Source organism: Phalacrocorax carbo, chromosome 15, assembly GCF_963921805.1.
Source record: "Phalacrocorax carbo chromosome 15, bPhaCar2.1, whole genome shotgun sequence".
Lineage (NCBI taxonomy): Eukaryota > Metazoa > Chordata > Aves > Suliformes > Phalacrocoracidae > Phalacrocorax > Phalacrocorax carbo.
In genome coordinates this window covers 697,329-713,341 of record NC_087527.1, presented here as the reverse complement: position 1 = coordinate 713,341, position 16,013 = coordinate 697,329, and the positions used below count along the sequence as shown (strand labels likewise).

At 36.7% G+C, this 16,013-nt stretch overlaps 1 protein-coding gene across 3 annotated transcripts in view; it reads left to right on the top strand.

Annotated features, from left to right (window-relative positions):
* SPECC1L (sperm antigen with calponin homology and coiled-coil domains 1 like) overlaps positions 1 to 16,013 on the top strand; it is a 72,203-nt gene that overhangs the window by 33,515 nt on the left and 22,675 nt on the right. For all 3 annotated transcript variants that reach the window (XM_064466534.1, XM_064466532.1, XM_064466531.1), the window contains 5 exons: positions 1,198 to 1,361; positions 3,032 to 3,123; positions 8,727 to 8,817; positions 10,485 to 10,568; positions 12,415 to 12,571. In XM_064466534.1, the coding sequence (XP_064322604.1) occupies positions 1,198 to 1,361; positions 3,032 to 3,123; positions 8,727 to 8,817; positions 10,485 to 10,568; positions 12,415 to 12,571 (588 nt within the window). The remainder of the gene's footprint in view (positions 1 to 1,197; positions 1,362 to 3,031; positions 3,124 to 8,726; positions 8,818 to 10,484; positions 10,569 to 12,414; positions 12,572 to 16,013) is intronic.

Sequence of the window (16,013 nt, the reverse complement as noted above, 5' to 3'; positions counted from 1 at the left end):
AGGAACATTTTGGAAAGCACCATTTGAATCCTGACTATGTTGTCTCTAGGGTTTGAATGCATGTATGTCTTACAATTACAGTAACGATGATTGCTATGTGTATTAAACAGGTTTTTTTCTACATGGATGGGCATTTTATAGGATATATGATGCTTAACCCAGCATCCAGTAGGATGTGAGATAATGCAGGCTATGGAACTTGGGGAAAAGCTGATGGTAGGAAGAGCAGGCTGGTTGCACTGAATGTGGAAAATTATCTGGATGAATGAGTGGTGGGTGTAAAGCATCTTATCTGAAGTAAGATCACCAAGTGACATAATATGAACGATTCTTACTAACACATTTCATCCAGAATTGTAATTGTTCAGTTAGTGCTTGCAAGTGTCCCTCTGAGGTTAGAGTTGTGCTTTTGAAAGTAGAATTGGCTTGCTGACTCCAGTCACTAGCTTCATTATTATCTATTCACAAGCCTCTTTTGGCATTTGATTCACTGCAGGCAAAGAACACAGGCAACTGAGACATATTCCTTGGAAGTGGCATAGCTACTGTATTGGACCGAAGGTGGTGGGAAAGTCTGTTAGTGTCTGAAGCAAGAATTAGTCAATGCTTAATTATTGCAAACTGTAGAAAATAGGTTGCTTTAAACAATTCTTGTCTTGTGAGTGACACTGAATACAATAACAACTATAAATATTCTGTGCTAAAAATCCACATTTTTTTTTTCAAAACTGATTCATACTGCTGCCTAAAGGTGTATGCCAGAAATGTATTCTTACCTCCTTAGTATTCATTTAAATTGTTTTCTGTTTATGCAGGTGGAAAAAAATTGTCCCCTCTGAGCAGATTACTTTCATGTGAAGTGGTGAAATACTTAAGGCTCATTTCCATCCATGTGCACGTGTGTGTGTCTGAGAGATAGGAGCAGAAATTAAGCCTTAAATCAAGTATTGATTTGATAGTTTTCACCTGGTGCTTAAGCCCTCTTGCTGACACATAGCAAGAGTTTACAGTGATAATTTAGGTTGATAATCTATTTCTAAATTACAGCAGAATATAAACTCGGCTAATGTGGTGACCTATTTGGACCATAGATTTCAATTTGCTTAATTTGGCAGTTCAAATTTGTGTTGATTTTTTAAGACTATGCATGTTGAAATGCTTTATAAATGCCTTAAACGGGCTGCATGTTGATTTCAGGCAGGAAGAGGAACGTGGTCGAGTGTACAATTACATGAATGCTGTAGAGAGAGATTTGGCAGCTCTGAGACAAGGAATGGGCCTGAGTCGCAGATCATCCACCTCCTCAGAGCCAACTCCTACTGTGAAAACACTCATCAAGTCATTTGACAGTGCCTCCCAAGGTAATTATTTTCAGCCAGTGTAGTAACTCTACCAGGTTACAATTTTGCATATGTTGGCATGGACAATTCTCATGGCTTAGCTAATTCAAAGGTAAGTTGTTTTATTGTACTGTCATGACCTATAAGTGGTGGCTGAAACAAAGCAGCCTGAACTAGATTGTACACTGCGGTTAAGTGCAAGCATCCTTTTTTTGTCTTGTCTTTCTGTTTTTTTCTTCACTGTTGCATTGCCAATGACTCATGTTAGACACTTTCATTCAGTGCTCCCTTATATTAGAAATACATAAACACATACTACACACATAATTGTAGCTGCAAGCACAGCTGATTTCAGCCTGATTATTAAAATGTGAACCTAATGTGCCAAATTAAGCATTCTAAAAGCCATGTAATAGCTAGAGCTGAGCTTGTTTCTTTTAATAACTTAGATTCTTATAGTCAAAGTGCGGATGAAAGTTAAAAATAAAGCCCAGCCAGTTTCACCTATTAAAAGATATAGGGAATATTTTCTAAAATGCAAAGGATCTCACTGTTGAGACAATGGATTTTACTATAATTCTCTGGTTGTGGAAAAGGGTGCTGTTGTCCTTCTCTATAGATGAGCAGAATAAGGAATCCAAGTAAAAATCCTGAAATGAGAAACACTTGAGTTTTAGCTTTGACTCATATGCGACTTCGTATGGATTAAAATATTTCCCTCACTAGGCCTTTTGGCTTTGAAGTTCATTTACAATAATGTAACCGTAAGTCTCTGATGTAAAAAGGCTTTGCTAGAAGTAGACTGTATTACCAGAGAGACTTAAAGTACAGTACAGTGCATGTCAAATGATTTGTAATTGCTTATAACCCGAAAATTTGTTAAGGTATAGAAGCGTCTCCACATTATTTGGTGATTCTGTAAATGGTTCTGTTTCTACACTTGCTTTCTGTGTTCAAAGATATTTATAAATTTTTACTTTCCTAGTGTTAATTCTGAAGGGTTTTTTTTTAATCTGTTATTGGATAAAGGTGCTTTCTTGCCAGAGTTAGTTTGGTAAAATGATACATCTCCTCTCCCTTCTTTTTGATCTTTTATTTCAAGCTTCTGTCTGCCTTCTTCCTCAGCATTCATGACTGATCATGCTGTTAAATAACCAGATGAATGATTCACCAATTCAATATTTGTCTGTTTTCACACATTTCTAAGCATGGTATTTGTTTGGTCCCAAGATTTCTGGGACTGTCATGTAATGTATAGTACCTGTGGACTTTGATTGGAAAGGAGAAAGGAGGAGGTGATATATGTTATTGTCTTGTCTTACTGGCAGACCGAGGAGCCTGCTGGCATCTTTTTAATTATCTGGAGATCAGAGAACTAGTAATGCCATCATTTACATCTGCCAGCGTGATAGTATCCTGCACCTTAGCCTTGCCTACCCCCAGTAAATTTATGTTTTTACCATGGATGATATAGTCAAGACAGAAAATTAATGTAATTACAGAGGAGTAAATGTGTAGGCATACTTTTAAATGATTTTCCACCCAGTTACTAATTGAAATTCTGAAAGACATGATCTGGTAAAACTAGTAATGTAAAGTACAAGGCAAGAGTTCACCGTAACAGCCAGTCTCCTGTTTCACTGCGGAACAGTGCAATGCTCACAATGGCTTCCTTTCCATATTTCTACTAGTTCCAAGCCCTGCTGCTGCCACAATTCCTCGCACGCCCCTGAGCCCAAGTCCCATGAAAACTCCTCCAGCTGCTGCTGTATCCCCTATGCAGGTAGGTGTTTTATGACTGCGCTTAATCCTTCTTAGTAAAGAAGAGCATGTGAAACTGCAGGTGGTATATGCAAAAATAGCTGACTTTGTGGGGACATAATGATACAATGTTGCATCAAGTAAGTAATTACTAAAATATTCAGTCTAACAAAAGAGTCTTTCACTGTGAACCATGTTGTAAATACAAGATTTGGCATAATCTGGAAGTTCTTGTTAAATATTCCTAACTGTTAATGTTCCTGTGCTGTTGAGAAGCATGAGAGGAAAATTTTATCTGCGTTCCTTAGTTATAGAGTTGCTGTTAGTCAGTTCTTAGTCCTGTGCCTGGCATGGAAACAGCCCTTTTGGGGAATGGACTGGAATCTGCAGAATCTGTCAGCAAGCATCAGTATAAATGTATCCCATGTTGCATGGGCTTTCAATAGCAGACCTGACCAGAGAGGAATGAAATCGTCATGAATTGATCATCGTTGTTCATGACTGAGTGTTTGACCAGTTGGCAGTTGTACTGCATATTTTGTTCTGTCTCCTCTGAAGCTTTGTCCATTTGTTCAGCTGTTACAGGAGGCTAGGTACACCAAGACTGCATCATCAGTACTCTAATGCTCAGCTTTATTGATCACTGCTGAGTTAATTATCTCACTAGCTGCGTGACATGAGATTTTGGCAAAAGCCAACAAGTTTAAGGACAAAGCAGATGGGACCAGGTGCACAAAAAAAGAAGAATGTACTATATGTTTTACTTAATGTCAGTAATTCTCCTGTTGCCTTCAAGATATTACTAGCCAGAAGTACCAGAACTTGATTTTTACTATTGGTAAGCATAATGTTTTGATAATCCTTTCTGTGTGAACTGAAGAATATGTATTCATATATCAGCTTTTAGAGCTCAAGGAACAATACCTGGAACAGACTGACCATTCGCCTGTGCTCAGGCTAGTGCAGCTTTTACACATTTAAGAGTGAGTTTCATGAAATGAGTGGATCACTTCAAAGCAAAGAGAAAGAATTAAATGGTTTTTGTGAAAGCTTCTGTTTCCTGTGGCTCAGTCGCTCTTGACAGCAGTTTTCTGAAGCCGTTAAATGTGGCAAGTGTCTGACAGATGTTTTGTTCCTATTGTTCTGTCTTTATATTTCTGTTTATTTCTGTGCTCTTGTAGGAAGAGGCAGACTTAATCTCATGTTGGAAAAGGCTAGACCAGAGCTTTGGCAGATGGAAGACTTTTTGATGAAGCCTGAGGCTTATTTCACTTTATTTACCTGTAAATTGACCATGAACCAAAGTAATCTTTTAGAATACGACAAACCTGCTCAGGTTTACAGCTCTTGTTTGATGTTCTTGGTCTGCCAGAATGACTTGAATTTTGAATTCAACTTCTGGTATAGAACCAAGTCATTAACAGCTCATTAGTGGAAAACATTGCCTGAAAAACAAAGGGGAGGGCATGTAAATGGAAACAGCTTCTGTTGTCTTTTTGAAGGTAGGTGGTTTTCTTGAAAGTATTTGTGATGATCCAGAAGGCAACTGGGTTTTGTGACCTCAATTATGTAAATTGTATTTAAAGAATATTTTCTGCTCAAGAGTGAAAGCCAATTTTTCATCATCTTTTCCTTCTCTTTATGTTCATATTACTGCCTTGTGTTCTATTGCTGTGTTCTATGCTTTCTTTTTTTATATTTGGTCTGTGGTTTTTGCTTTCTTGCAATCAAAAAGCAAGATTTTGATAAGTAGTCACTATGTGAGTTGAGCTGTTGGCTCCCACCTTATAAAGTCATCCATAGTTTAAGATCTTGAGTAAAGGTGGAAGGGTTGATTTCTGTATGGGTGTTGCAGTGCTTATTGTTAATCTTGGTTGCTTTTAAATGCTGTCACAGGGGACATATTTACATGGGCACCTACTGAGAAACTGGCACAATGTTGATATTATGATAAGATATATTGGTCGCAAAAAAGATTCTCCAAGTAGAGATGCATCAACATGTGCCCCCGCTGAATTATGCATATCATTTCATTTTTGTGTTGGACGGTGCTGTGAGTTTCTTCAGTCCTGGGGAGTTTTTTTGCTTTGTTTGTTTTTCTTTACAGTAATATGTGTATGTATACAGAGATACATTCTTGGATACATTTTTGCAACTGAAAACAAAAAACCAAACCCCTCTTTGGCTTCAGGTCCAAGCCTGCAGTGGAACATAGCTGTTACTTACCACAGCACTTAGCAATACTGCAGAACAATTTAGGGAGGGAGGTATGAAGAGAATGCTCTTCAAAATGTAAACACAGCCCCGCTGGGTTAGCCCAAAGTTTAGCTGATCTGGGATGCCACTGAGAGTGACCAAAACAGATGCCTAGAGAGGAAGATAAGGACAAGGAAGCATATCTGCTGCTTCCCCTGAGTTCTTTCTTTTTCTGTTTCATAGCTGGAGGACACTCTGAAGTAGACGTGGTTTCAGGTTCACTCGTCACCACTGCATGTCCTGCTTTGCCTTGAGCATATAAACTTTGAGGCTCCAAGCAACTCAGTGTCAAAGAATTCCATATCTTAACTACTTCATATGTGAAGAACTATGTTTGTTTCAAAATGGCCATGTGTAGGTGCATTGGCGTGAAGTACTTCGATGAAATATGTACTGAGGCACAAAGTGATGAGGAATCTGGTAGTGGCTGAAGGTCACGTTTCCTTCCATAGCCAATAACAGATGCAAGGATGAAGAGTCAGAAGCAAAATATTTGGGGTTTAACGAATTAGTTTATCCTGCCAGAGTTCAGCCTCAAATCTGAAGTGTCAGGTGTTTGTCCTCTTTTTTTTTCTATCTCACCTGTGTGCTGTCTCCTCTTCTGGAGTTGTTATTCATCTTATGAGAAAAAATTAATTGGAAAGGACTCATAGGTAGCTAGCAGAAACTGTATCTTCAAACTAGGTATGGCTGTGAGAAAGTAACTGTTGATCTTAGCATCTTCTTCTGTTACTGTAATTACGTTATACAGAGACACTATATAAAAACATGTTATTTAAATCTAGGAACCATTTCTTTATAAACTCCATCAAAAATAGTCCTTAAAGTTTTTACCATTTTATTCTGCTAGACCTCAGTGTTGGATGAATAAGAGGAGGATCATAGATTGCAAAGCATCTTTAGTAATTGCAAAGCATCTTTAGTAATTTCTGTCCCATTTGTAGCTCCATGAATAGCCTCAAAAGCATGTGATTTCTCTGAACTTTTGATTTAGTGTTGAACTTTCATTTAGTGTTGAGGAGTTTGAACACTAGTGTAAAGGACAAATTGTGTTTAGCAGTTAAGTGAGTGTTAGAATGTATTTCTAGTTGAAGAGGAAAAGGTGTTTATAAAGAGATTGGTAGGATCCATACATGCTTGATTGCACATCAGATGTGTTTTGCTTTGTAAGTGAAATGAGGAATGGTCGATCTGCAAATTCAGCAAAAGCTCAGTCAAGCAGAAAAGTTTCTAACACTTGTAAAATATTTCAGGAAAAACTTCTCCAAGAAACTTGTGCACTATTACTCCTATATAGACGTTGCCAAGTGGAACTAGATAAACATTAGTTGGTTCATTTTCCTCTAATTTGCTGTGCATTAGTCACTACGTTACTACTTGTAGTTGTAACTAATATATGTAATAAGGAACTAGCAACAGTGGAGGTGAGCCCTGTCTGTAGTGTCAACAGGAGCAGAAAGACAAACAGCTCATTTTATAACAAGGAGGCAAGACCAGTACACGACAAGGTATCAGTTGAGTAATATGACCACTTTCTGGCGATATCTGTAAAGGATGTTTGTTTTTAAGTGCTATCTGGAAGCTGAGAAAGTGCTAAAAGTATGTGGTTATCTGGCACTGTGCCCGCTCTGTACATACCTTTGTTTCCTCTACTACACTGTATTTGTAATGACAAGCCCAAAGCTAGACAAAATGACAAAATGAAATGTTTCTTTTAACCTCGTTACTTAACTCTTATCATAGTGGCTTCCTTTTCTGGGGGGAGACTCTCACTTTGATAGCAATCCCTGTCCTTTATTTAAAAACAAAACAAAACAAACCTAAGTGGGTGAAGTGAACTTCAAAGTTAATGCGAGTTTGAAATACCAGCTCTTATGAGAAGCTGTTGTAGGCACTTCTGTGCATGGCTCACAGTTGCAGTCACTTTCATCTGCACGTTTAAAGGAGTAATGTTGGTAGTGTACATGCAGGACTTGTGATACATAAACCGATGAAATTCTTCATGCTGTGTTTTGGAGTTAGATTCTTAGATGGTTGGCGATTTTGTCCATTTAATTTCTAGCACAAAAGTGGAACTCTAGTTTGACTCGAAATGACGAATAAGTAGCCCTATAATCCTTCCTGTTCTACAAGATGCTGCAAAATACATACTGTTAACTTTTTTTAATCACAATTTTGGATTTGTCTGTCTTGCCTACATGATTTGGCATGAGAAACACCTGACCTTTATTATCTTACAAAGATAAGGCTCATTTAACCTTCCCATCTAATCTTGGGCCAGATGGAGAGCTGAAAGAGTTTTCAGGATAAACACTTTACTGGACTGATTGTGGTTAAATATAGGAATCTAGTAGAAAGGACAGGGTGAATAAAGAATATACTATAATTTGCAATAGGCTCTTTGAAGTGATTAATTTAAAAAGGAATAATTGTGGATGGTCTTCCCTGAGTCTTCAGCCACCGAATATGAGTTTCAGTAAGTGTAAGGGTAATTATTGCATTGTACAGTTCATTTGTGTGATACTAAAATGCTGATTTCAGTGCTATCCAGTGGTTGATTGTTGTGTGCAAGACATAACACATCTGTGGTCATGTACTTTTACCTCAAGCTGCTAGAAGCCATGCATTGCTAAATATTTTGCATAAAACTTTAAAAAATTCATTTTGTAGCTGGTTTAGAGGAGACAAATTAAGGCGACCTTAGAAAGAAAAAATGGTTATATTTGTATTTCGTTACATATTTGACAAATACTTTACAAAGTCTCTTCAGTCGTTCACAGAGCATCTCAGTTAAATAGGTGGTAACAAAAGTTGTTGATGTTCTGAATAATAAAATAGGTTTTCTCAGTAGGGCTCTTCGTAGCAAAGGGTAGTTCACGTCACTATGCCCAATATACCATTATCCTAATTTTCCAGGAAGACCCATAAGGCTGTAAAGGCATACGTTAATACCACAAATCAAGCACTAAAATCTTGGCTACATGTAGGAGGTTGTATTACTTTAAATAAACACAGCAACTTTAACCAGAAGAGGTTTGTACAATCAAAATATAAATGAAGGTGAAAATTAATACAAAAACTGCAAGAGAATTCACAACCTTCATTTGCAACACTGGCTTGGGGAACAGGTTTAAGTTGAAAGAAGAAAATGTTACAATATCAATGCATAGTGTGCGTATATACATTCAGATGGGCAAAAGCAACAGGTGCAGAGCACGCACCCTTTTTCACTCAGTATATTTAAAGGTTCTTTTTTTTAGTTCTTTAAATCAGTAACAATGTCATGTCTGAGTTTCTAAAACTGATTCTGCAGTTCCATATTTATTTATCTTCAGATTATATTTGATACAAGTGTGTTTTCCATTTCAGAGGCATTCTATAAGTGGACCAATCTCAGCTTCAAAACCCCTTGCTGCACTGACAGACAAGAGAGCAAGCTATGCTGAAATCCCGGTTCAAGGTGTTGATTCAAGTTCATTTAAATTTTGTTTTTAGCAATACTATTAACACCTTTTCATTTTATATTGTTTAGTATCTGAGGTAGTATCGTATTATATATTTTTATTACCATAATATTTTCATGGAATATTTTGAGTTCAAGATTTTATTACTTGTGTCTCATCACACATGGTGGCATATCATAAAGACACTTCTTTGAATTTTCAGCATAACCATGATTGCATCCTAATAACTCAGTGTTATGCTGAGAGATTTTAATGCGTGCATAAACTGAGTTCACTTGCAAAATCAAGACAATATGATTTCAGGGTCATGTCTTGCAACTGTCTTCCAGATATTAAAAGTACACACCTCTGGGGTTACATTATGTATTGTGTGGTTGGGGGGTGGTTCCCGCCAAAATGAAACAAGGATGACGGTTGGCATTGCATTGCAAGTGAATAATAAAATATAAACTTATTAAGTATTGAATCTTCAGGATCCAGATGAAAAAATTGAATTGAATTAAATTGAGTGTTGATTTATCTGTTTCCCAATATTTCCCTGTTCTGCGAACTTTGTTTTGTCTCTCAAAACACTGCTCACAATGTGCTCTTCCTGTGAGAGTGAATGGCTATCATGTGTTGGGTGTAGCTCTCTGATTTATGCCTGCTTTAGTGTGGTTTTTTTTTGTAGATGTTTCTCAAGATAATCCCCATATGACTCCAGGCTGAATATTTCCTCTCAATTTGGTATTCCTGAGGTCTGATGCTTTCCAAAGGGTTGGGGTTTTTTTTTTGTAGCACTTCATAATAGTCTGTATGTGCCAGATTTCCTTCTTGCTTTTGTTGAATGCATATTGATGTTATTTGTACAATGCAGCTGGAGTTTTAATTTTAGAAACTTTGATATTTTTAGGAATATTGAAATGCCTTTCCAAGAAGATAGTTTAGGATTCTTTTAATTGTTACAGAGGTCATGGGTAAACATGAGCTTAAACACAAAATGAATGGTGTATTTTATATAGTGTGTTTGTTTTCATTATAGTCGGTGAATGCAAGAGCAAGACTGTATTCAAACAGAGAATGTGCCAGGCAGAATTCCTGTTCACCACCATATATATTTTTAAAGTATCTGTAACAATTTGTTTCTTTTGTCACATTTTTGCCTAATGAATGGGGTCTCACTTTTTTAAATCCTTATTCTCATTTTCATGGGTTTTTTTTGTATTCAGATTACTGCCTTCTAAGTGTTTCTACATAGGAGTATGTAAACCTTTTGTTTACAGTCTAAAGATTTTATTTGAAGGAATATTTCTTAAGTAATAGGAAACAGTTTGATTTGATGCTACAGAAAACTAATTTTGTTGTAGTTTGATTTTGCTCATTGGCAGTTGGCAGAACTAATCTTTCCCTACAATATGTAAAGGCACCTTTTTGATTCCACCACGTTGGAGAGGAAAAAAAAAAAAGCAGCCAGCATCATTTTATTAAAACAAAACAAACCAACCAAACAAAAAAACCCAAACCAACATCAACCACCCAACAAACGAAAGAAAAAAAAGAACACACGAGGGACAAAGCAATGTATTCAGGCATTTGTAGACAATATTCATGACTCATAGTTCAATGTCTTACATTTAACTGGAATCTTTGTTAATTATGTTCTCTCTTCTTTTTCTTTGTCCAGAACATTTGTTGAGAACATCATCTACCAGCAGGCCAGCGTCTCTGCCAAGAGTACCTGCTATGGAAAGTGCCAAATCTATTTCGGGTAATGTCATGTTTCCTAGATGATCAGTAAAACCAGGAGCTCTCATTTCAACACTGTACTTACAGATGTACTTCACTTTTTCCACAGAAAACTGTGGTCTTCAGACCATCAAGCTCTTGTTAAAAAACTCTACTTGGGTATTTTTAATAGCTTATTTTTCAGTGCTCAAGTTTTCTCTTGAAATATTTGGGGAAAGAAACTAAAGTCCAATGCTAAAAAAATATTCTATTTTATTGCATCATATGGAACTGAACATATTTCTTTTAATGGCTTATCTCCTTATTTTTGCATATATGAATTGCACCAACCTTCCAGATGGATGAGTATGAACCATACATGTAACAGTTGACTTCTGTTGTCTTCCCTTGTATTACAAATAATTTTGATGTGCAAGGTATATGTGAGTAAAGAAACTGTTCCTGGCTGTTGCCTTTTACTGCTTGGATGTAGGAATTATTTTTTTTTTTAAGTGAATGGGCAGAGAAGCATATTATTCTTCTTCACTAACTAAGCAATTCCGTTTTTGTTTGTGTAAAGAATTGTTTTCAATGGTTTAAAATAGCAGGCTTGTTCTTTTTAGGTAAAAAATGCATCATTATATATTATCTAATGCATATAAGTGTTTTCGCATATTACCTAGCGAAAACTTCTACCGATTCTGAAGGGCAAAAGAACGTTTGCAGTGAATCATTTTTAAATAGTCCATTTTTGTGGATGGCATAACTTACAACTGTTTTTCACTATTACTCGTAGTGGTTGCTGCACATTTGATGTTAACTTTGGATTTTTAAAAACAGAGTTGCTTAATAGAAGTTTATGTAGAGTGTTAGTTTACTGTCAAGCTGGTGTCTCAGTATCAGGAGGGGTTTCTAAAAACAGGTCTTTAAGATTATGGTACAAATAGTGTGATACTGTGGAAATGATACTTTCTATAAACTAGGCAGAACTGATTTGAAAGAAATATTTTTTAAAAAAAACCTAGACTTGAGTAAATGGTTTCAAGAAGAAAATGTTTCAGATCATTTTTGATTCCTCCTAAAAAAATCCACCCAAAAGTGGTTTTTCCTAACTTCTTGTGTCTAGTACTTATTTTCTAATGACTTACAGCAAGTACATTAATAAGTCACTGATATATTTGGAGAGTTATATCTTTGATTTGCACAAACATAAACAATGGTGAGTTTTTAAGTATAAAAGGCAAATCTCATAGTTTTAACTGGGAACTCTTCCACGGAGAGAAAACAACTGTTCCAAATTTGGTTTTACAGAGTATAATGCTTGTGCTTTCATTCAGAAGAAAAACTGTTTGTCCTTTGATAAAATGAGGCAGGCTCGGTGGAATGTGGCTGAACGGTCTCAGGTCAATCTTTGATTTGCTTACTGATGATATTTAGTTAATGTCCAGAGCATCACATACATGCCAATTTTTTATTAAAAAATTTCCACTTAATAGTGGAAATAAAGCAGCTGTCATCTCTAAACTGTTTTGGTTTTCATTTTTCTGAACTACTTGATGCTTAGCAACATAACTACATAGACCAGAGAAAAATGAAATGGTTTGGTTTAAAAATATTTTCTCATTCATAAAAACCTTCAAATGGAAGTAGTGATGTCCCATTAAGATACATTCATCAAATTTTCTTTGCTTCAAGATCACAAACGTTGATAGTGCAGTCTAAATCCTTGATATTTCCTAAGTGGAAAGTCTCAAGACAAGTGCTGAAGCCTAGTATTGTATGTGGTTTTCTATGCACGGTTTCTGAACTAATGCTTGTCAGAGAGCCAGAATGAGTTTGAAAGGTTTTATGTTTGCAAATGATAAACATATGCGCTTTTTCCCACTTAGTCTCTCGAAGAAGTAGTGAAGAAATCAAACGGGATATCAGCGCACCTGATGGAGCATCTCCAGCATCTCTCATGGCAATGGGTACCACCTCACCACAGCTGTCGCTCTCCTCCTCTCCTACTGCATCAGTCACCCCTACAACCAGAAGTCGAATAAGGTAGAACCCCTTTTTTGTGGTGCACTGAAATGTGTTCATTTCCCAGCTATCTGTCTGCATATATCTGGTATATAATACTGGCACTAAGACTGCAGACTCTACTGCCACTGTACAATAACGACTTTCAATAATCTTTGAGAGCGTCAGAAAGTGTTTTCTTTGGGTTTTCAAACCTCAGTATATGTTTTAAAAGTTAGACCGGAAGTTAAGCTTTTTAGAGCTTATGAGGTTAATACCAAAACTTTATGCTCCACTAGAAAACGAAGGTAAGTGATGTCACTAAATAATAGCATCACATCAGTTCAGAATAGCATGAAGCCAAATTCAAGAAGTGAGCTTACAGCATGTTGAACAAATCTTTCGAGTGGCTTGGACCCAGGGAGACCGCATGATAAACCTTAACTTTTGTAATCAGAGCCAAAGACAAAAAGTACCATGACTAGGTCTTAATTCCAGACGCTGCCAAGTCTTCTAAATAGCCATGAGTGAATGGGCCTGGGTTATTTGTCCCACAGATGAAATCATATTGCAAGTCTAAGATACAAATGGCCAGGCAACCCGCTTCCATTAGTAAGATAAAAAGATAAGTCTGTGATAAATTTAACTACAGAGAGGAAAAGTTTTATCAGTCAAAGGGCTTCAGAGTATTTAAGCTTCATGCTATGCAAGTGAAGTATGTACTTAGTCCTGCTTCACAAATTGGGAAACTGGCAGACAAAGATTAAATGACTTTTCTAAGACCACTTAACACAGAGCTTCTTGACAAAGCTTTTGTTCAGCAGAAATATTAAACCCTTAATGTTCTGAGACATTTGCAATATGTCATAATTACATAATAAAATTGTGATGTTATTTACACCTGTGGCTGCTATTGAAAATTATTTCCCTGAAATCAGCTGAGTCGTGCCTCAGTGCTGCTCTCCTTACACAATGCAGAAATTAAATTGAGTTTGGATCTGTGGGTACTTTACCAGCAGCAGTTAATATTGTGTTAGCCCCTAAATTTAGGCTAAGTAAATCCAGAAATAAAAAAAGAAGACTAAAACACCTGTGTATGAACTTTGAGCTGGTAATGTATAAAATTGTATTGATGGCAGCCTGCAGCAAATAGGGTGCATTTCATGGTAGAATTGTACAGTTATAATTATGATATCATTACTGTGCTGCCCGACCACTGAGTGCAATGCTAAGCGCTACAGGAAGACTTAGCAGTAGAATTGGCAGCAGTGGGTGTGCGGTGATGAGCATGCTCTTTGGAACCATCCTCAGAATGTCGCTGCTGGACTTCAGTTCGTTGTGGGATCGGGTTTCCTTTTTTTCCCCTGCCTTTTTCTAAAAGTTTTTGTAAAATAAACAGTTATTGCTATAGTTCACTAAAACAAATACTTGCAGTGTGCTGTTCCCTGTTCTCATTGAAACTTCATTGGCTCTTTGATTCGGAATACAGTTGACCTAATAGACTAACGTGTAAGATTTATATGTCAAACCATTCTCATTGTCTCCATAAAACTTAACACTAATTTATTTTCTTCAGCAGTGTTTTCACAACTGTGAGAACCTGATATAAACCATGTGCTCTTACTGGAATTTGAGAACAGGCTGTACAGCTCCCTCATGGCTAAACAGTATGTTTAGCGTAAAGAGAGGGAGCTTTTAATATGAGTTCTCGTATGTTGTCCCAAATCTCTGTTCTAAAGTTCTCTTAGTGTTGCATAATCTCTGTTGTAGATTGAATGCAATCACATTGTTGTTTGTTTCAATCACCAATGAAAAAAATACACCAGTCTGGGTTGTTGAAATATGTACTGATTTAACAACTGAAGTATAGAATTTTTTGAAGCATCATTCTGGCTGTGTGGTACCTATTAATTTTAGCTACAGATAATTTATTTCGTGTTTAAAATAACACAGCAACTTGGTTGTCCCGTTAAATTTCTCTGAGAGTAGCAGTGAGGTGTGAAGGCTCATACTGGCTTCTTTCATGCTAAAAGGCACTTGCTGTTTCCTGTTTATTTTTCCGCTATGAATATATTTTAATGGCTGTTTCAAATGCACCGCTGATGTCTCTTTCCAAGTAACTTTGAGGTCTTGACAACTGTATTTCAGTGAAGACTCGCCAAGCAAATTGCAATACATATACTTAAGATTAGTGCCTTAGGACATTTCATTGTATGTTGGTACATCTTCTCTTCTTTTATGCGTTGAGTGGCAGATGCTGATACGTGGAACAGTCTCTGGAGTTCCATTGGTAGCACACATGCGTGAAGAAACCCACGTTCCCTGGATGCTTTCTTTTCCCCTAGCAGGACCTGGATAATTGCTACCTATAAATCTGCAGCAGAGAATCAATGGAAAATACTATGTATCTCCACCCTCCACCCTCCTTTCCATTCACCAAATGGGTTGTAAAGAACAAAGAGTTAAAGATGTGAGAGTGAATGTATGCAATCCTTATGTCTTTCTGGATATATCCGAAAGGAGTAACTTAGGGCATCATCTTTGTGGATGTTGTGAGAATCTTGCTTACGTCTGCATAGAAACCTTTAAAAAATGGTGGATGAGGAAATCTTTGCAGTATGGCTTCACTAATAGCTATCTTATTTTATTTTTAATAATTTCTGTTTGGAAAATTAAGAAAAACTGCTGGTACATTTTATGCCCAGTAACTAAGCTCCATAATGGTGTAATACCTAGTCTTTTTGTCAGAGACTGTTCACTAGGGTATCTACAGAAACACTGAATCATGTAACTAGGCCACTACAAAAATACTAATCTCTATAATATGGGTTTTTTTAAATCTAAGAGCTCATTTCTGAAGCCTGGTAAAGGGATGTCTGGAATGTGAGACTTGTGAAAAACTGGCCCACCCAGATATGATCATATTTTTCTTCCCAATCTTTCCTTAAAGAAAAAAAATGCCTTAAGATAGCTTCACAGACTGGAAGTGAAATTAATAGCTAGCTTTCCTTGGTAATCGAACATTCTTATTTCAAAAAACATGAATCATTATTGTGCCAGTATATCAAATGCCAGATCACCCTAGTTAGATCTCTCCCCTCTTTTTTTAAGACCTCCAGATCTCAGGCAAATGTTCTGTTAATGATGGCATGCTGCTAATATACAAGCGTGTTGTTTCAAGGTGACATTTGTAATCAGCCATGAGATGCAAAAGAGATAGCATCAGTTTATTCTCTTTCTAAATACAAAATAAAGTCACTTGAGTTACCTTAATGGTTCAAGCTGAAACTTAACCATCTTATGAGTTTAATTTTCTGAACTATTAGAAAAAATGTCATTGAGGTTGAAAGACCTAGGAAAGAAAGTTCAATTTAAAGGAAAAAGAAGGATGATTTGCTAATGAAAGAACTACTCCAAAATAACTCTTAAGTCTCTGCAGGTATTTCTTGTATTCTTTTTACAGTCAGTAGGCGCTGTACCCTAC